This window comes from Mandrillus leucophaeus, unplaced genomic scaffold, assembly GCF_000951045.1.
Source record: "Mandrillus leucophaeus isolate KB7577 unplaced genomic scaffold, Mleu.le_1.0 Scaffold837, whole genome shotgun sequence".
NCBI lineage: Eukaryota > Metazoa > Chordata > Mammalia > Primates > Cercopithecidae > Mandrillus > Mandrillus leucophaeus.
This window is the reverse complement of record NW_012109108.1, coordinates 247,101-252,000: the sequence shown is the minus strand read 5'-3', so window position 1 is coordinate 252,000 and position 4,900 is coordinate 247,101. Positions and strand designations below refer to the sequence as shown.

The following is a 4,900-nucleotide window of genomic DNA, read 5'->3' as shown; positions in this document are numbered from 1 at the left end:
ATGATTTTAGCTTCCTGAAAACTGTGTCTCCTGGGTTGAAGCGATTCTCCTTCCTTATTCTCCCAAATACCTGGTATTACAGGCACCTACCACCATGCCCAGCTAATTTTTGTATTTTTAGTAGAGACGGGGTTTCCCGTTTTAGCCAGGCTGGTCTCGAACTCCTGACCTCAGGTAATCAATCAGCCTGCCTCGGCCTCCCAAACTGCTGGGATTATGTGAGCTACTGCACCCGGCCCTAGTATATAGTTTAAATACGTATAAACTGAACTAATCCCCATATTGCTTCCCTGCTGTATGCAGTAAGGAGGTCAACAAAGACTGACTAGAAATCATTATCATGTCTTTTTCTATAGTAAAAGAATAAATCAAAAGCAATACTGCCTCTATAGGGAAAATGCCATGAATATTAAAGACTAAAACAATACAAGTGTGGTGAATCATATTATAATATTATTCTGTTTTCTTATTTGGCCTTTGCAGATATATATTTTATGAAGATGCGGGAGCCTGCCTCCTCCATTAATTTCCTGCAGGCCCAGTAGTCTCAGTATTTTGACAGGCTTTCTCTAGATCAGAAAACAAGTTGTTTCTCCTTGTACTTCCTAACATAGAGAGAAGGCAGGGGACCCAATGCTAAATTGGTTTCTTCAGATTTTTAAGTCATAAAATATTAGATGTTTTATACACACACACACACACATAAAACAGTGTTCTGAATATTCTATCCATACATATAGAATACATTATCATTTTACATTCTTTCTATATATGTAGTAGAATACTAATGTATGTAAATTTGGTAGAATACTGAGCATCTGGTGTCTATCTAGATGGTCTAGGCCATGGGGTGAGAAGCTTTTTTACTTGTGTGTTATGATCTGGTGGATCCAATGGGTCATTAAAGGATCATGGCAGATTGGTTGGTGTGGGGAGTTTGGACCAAACCTTACCAGGTAAATCTCACCTGGGGCTTTGAAAATATTGGAACAAGTAACTATTTTTATTTAGAGAAATCGCTACTACTTCGGCTCTGAAGGACACCAGGTTACTGTGTTCCTGAGTTGATCTTTTAATGACTATTATCTATTTCTCTAGCTATAAACTTATGTATAACCAACCGGATTGGACTCAAACAGGTCCAGATGGCATAAGTAAACTGTATAATCAGGTTGATCAAACTCTAGTGTGCCCACAACTGCCACACTGTTGTTTCTCTCCGCAGCTCTGACTATGTCCTCATGGAAAATGTTCTACAAACCACTGACTATAAATTAAAGACATTGGACAAGTTTACAAATGCCTTTTATGATCTGGCTGCTAGTGCCAGCCAGAAGTGAACAGTTCTACAAATCTTCACTAAAATGTGATTCAAAGTGTCATAAAAAATTAATGAAAACAAAATGTTACATACATTACACTATTAACAGGATTATGTAAATACTGGTGATGGAATAATGACAGAAAATATGGATTTTAATTTAATGTAAACAAATGTTATATGCAAAGACTCTTAAGATGATTATGTAAATACTGCTGAATAATGACACAAAATAGGGATTTTGCCTTAAAGTGTAATTTATTGAAAAGGAAAAAGAAAACAATCTCTGTCACTGCATAAAATTATTTTAAATGATGGCACTTACAGAATTGACAATTCAAAGATCTTTTAAACAAAAAGTCCACTAGAGAAACTTAGTAAGGACTTTAATACCCTCTGATTAGGTGCCCTCCATATGGCACGATACAACTGAAATTTGGACAAGAAACTCTCTAGGAAAATTTAGCTTAAGAAAAAGAATGATATGCTATTAAGTAGATAACTCAAAAAGAACAATTTCCTTCAATATGGGATTTTACTATTCTAAAACAACAGTCAAGTCTTCAGATAAGATGGTTTTTCATGAGAGGAGAAATTCAGAGAATGAACTTTTCAGTCATATCTGTAAATAAAAATAAATATGTGGTGAGTTATATCAAATATTTTTGAAGAAAAGAAAAGTTCTTATGATAGAACACATTTTACTATTTTCTCCTCATATTAGACAAGCTCACAATGTTATTTATGCTTTCCTGTTACTGACATACATATCCATCACTCTTGGTTTTTAAGCTGCAACAACAATTTTATTACCAATTTTTTTTTTTGTTTTGTGGTATTGTTGAAGATATGGCAAGGCAATTAGTGTAAAAGGCTTTTGCATAGGTTAGTGTTTGATCATTTTCCTTGGTTTAATGTATTAGAAGGGAAGTTTCCGCTACTGGGAAAGGAAACACACACACACACACACACACACACACACACACACAGAAGCTCCAATGTAGTGGATGAAAATAATTAAACTTACAGACCTTTTCAACTGGTGTTGACAGACTAAAACTTTATTTCACTATGTGACTTGTTAAGGGTGTCTATTTGACCATAAAAAGTAAGATCAATGGTTAGATACATAATTTCCAAACTTACCAAGGGCCCTAACTGTGGAGTTCCTGAGAATTTAGTTAATTCTTCTGAAATCACGAAAATTGTTAAAATCATGTGATTAAAGGAAGTCAGCAATAAAAGTTCGCTAAATCAAGAAAAATACACTTCTACCTATTCAGTGTTTATTTTGCCCAAAATATGCTTAACAAAGATTACTGCATTTGATCACCCTAGGGATTATAATAAATAAGGATTATTATAAAATTTCAAGTAAGCAAAAAGGTCAGGATTTGAATTTTGGACTACTGAACACCAAAATATGTGCTATATTACCTACCCAGTGTTTTTATATTTATCACTGGTATAACCAGGAAGAAGTCACTTAAAGATTAGTAAAAGCTCATAAAGGATATTGTTGAATTACATGTCAGAAGTCTTTATATTTTTAACTTGAAGTTATTTTCCACTCTCATTAGAATAAATATCACTTATAGAATATATAATACTGCTCCATATGTTACTAAGAAATTGATAATATTAGCCACAGCTGCCAGAAAATATTGTCAATTTTCCATTTCAGAACATATTTGTCCTTTACAGCAGGCATTGATTTGCCATGTTTAATCTAAATCTGTTCTTATGGTATGTTCTCCAAGCTATTTTATTTGATTAGTTTGGTAGAACATCAAGATGTAGTAATTTAAATGAACTTACCACCATTGTAGCATGGCGTTAGTTTTTTCCTAATTCTCAGGAGCGATGGGATTGGAGATGTCGGAAAATGGTGGGAAAGGAACATACTGCACGATTTGTGGATAGTACCAAACAGCATAGGGGTAGGCAGCAAGTTGGCTGAGCTGCTGGAAAGGCTAGAGGGGAAAACATTTGAAAAGCAACAGTGTATGAGCAATTGCTGTTTTCAATCCCTGAAAAATATCAATACATTTCATTCATTTCCAAGATGCCTGTTAGCATCATAAAAAATGATTACTCTGTGAGGGAAAAGAATAAATCAAAATCTTCTATGGTGAACTATGTTGAAGAAACTTTCAGAAGGTGCTCTTTTAAGAAACCTGAGGGGCAAGGAATAAATCACTTTTTTGAGGACATCATTTAAGACTGAACTCCAAGAACCCACATTACTCACAGGTCCACTTATCAGACCCCAGAAGAGACTAGTAGCATACATTTCATTATTATTTACTTTATAAACTCATGGGTATTTTTGCTATTTAGATCTATAATTTTCCTTAAAGCCACTTGGGTCAAAGTACAGGCCCTGTACCCAGGGTCAGCACAGCTGTCTTTCAGAAATGCCAGGAACAGAAAATAATAATAATAATAATTCTTTAATTCCTAGGCCAATGTTCTTTTCAAACACTAGAGTTTTGGGGCCAAAACTATTTTCCTTTCTATAATTTTGGAATAGTTGCCTCTGTTAATTCATAATGAGATTACACTTAATTTTTTCAATGTACTAACAATTGAATTGCACATAGAAACAGTTACATATAATTCTCTACCTATTCAGGTGGAAGTTCTTTGCTGGAATTAGGAAAAACTTTAAAAGCATTTAAAATTTTACTATGGACACCTGCCTATGTAAAGATTAAAACAAATATAATATCTGGAACTTTTTAAGATAAAATAAGATAACTACCTCAAGACAGAACTGGGCCTGTTCTTAACAGAGAGACAGAGACAGAAAGAGAAAGAGAGAGAGAAGAGTGAATCAGAGACAGAGACAAGAGAAATAAGTTTCTATGATTTGAATGTGTTTCCCAAAGATCATGTGTTGGAAACTTAACATCCAATGCAAACTGATGAGAAGTGGGACCTTGAAGAAGTGATTAGTTCACAAGGGCTCTGTTCTCACAATTTAATTAATGCTATTATCACAAGAGTGGGCTCACTGTTGCAAGAATGAGCTTGTTTTGACTGAGTTTGACCCTCTCTTGTGTATTCTTTTTGGCTCTTTCCCCATGGGATGATGCAACAAGAAGGCCCTCGCTTGACAGATACTGGCCCCTCTATCTTGGACTTACAGTTTCCACAACTGTTAACCAAATAAATTTCTGTTCATTGTAAATTACTCAGTCTGTGATAGTCTGCTACAGCAGCGCAAAACAAATTAAGGCACTAGTTTAGTAACTTACATCCAACTGAACATGAGGTTAGGTCAAATTATTGCTACCCCAAACCCTCATTAATATGAAAAATGCATATATAGTTGTCACAATCTTTTAAAAAATAATTACATTGACTTGATGGGTCATGTCTGTAATTGCAGCACTTTGGGAGGCCAAGGTGAACGGATCACTGGAGGTCAGGAGTTTGAGACCAGCCTGGCCAACATGGGGAAAATCTGTCTCTACTAAAAATACAAAAATTAGCTGGGCGTTGTGATGCGTGCCGGTAATCCCATCTACTTTGGGATGCTAAGGGATGAAGATCGCTAGAATCCAAGATGAAAAG

At 35.1% G+C, this 4,900-nt stretch overlaps 1 protein-coding gene across 1 annotated transcript in view; it reads right to left on the bottom strand.

Moving 5' to 3' along the window:
• Nucleotides 1-1,565: 1,565 nt before the first annotated feature.
• Nucleotides 1,566-4,900, bottom strand: part of CSN1S1 (casein alpha s1) — a 14,694-nt gene continuing 11,359 nt past the window's right edge. Inside the window, exons 14-15 of the mRNA XM_011968283.1 lie at nt 3,140-3,294; nt 1,566-1,943 (exon numbers count right to left, since the gene is read on the bottom strand). Coding sequence (XP_011823673.1) covers nt 3,169-3,294 — 126 coding nt within the window. The 3' untranslated portion in view covers nt 1,566-1,943; nt 3,140-3,168. The remainder of the gene's footprint in view (nt 1,944-3,139; nt 3,295-4,900) is intronic.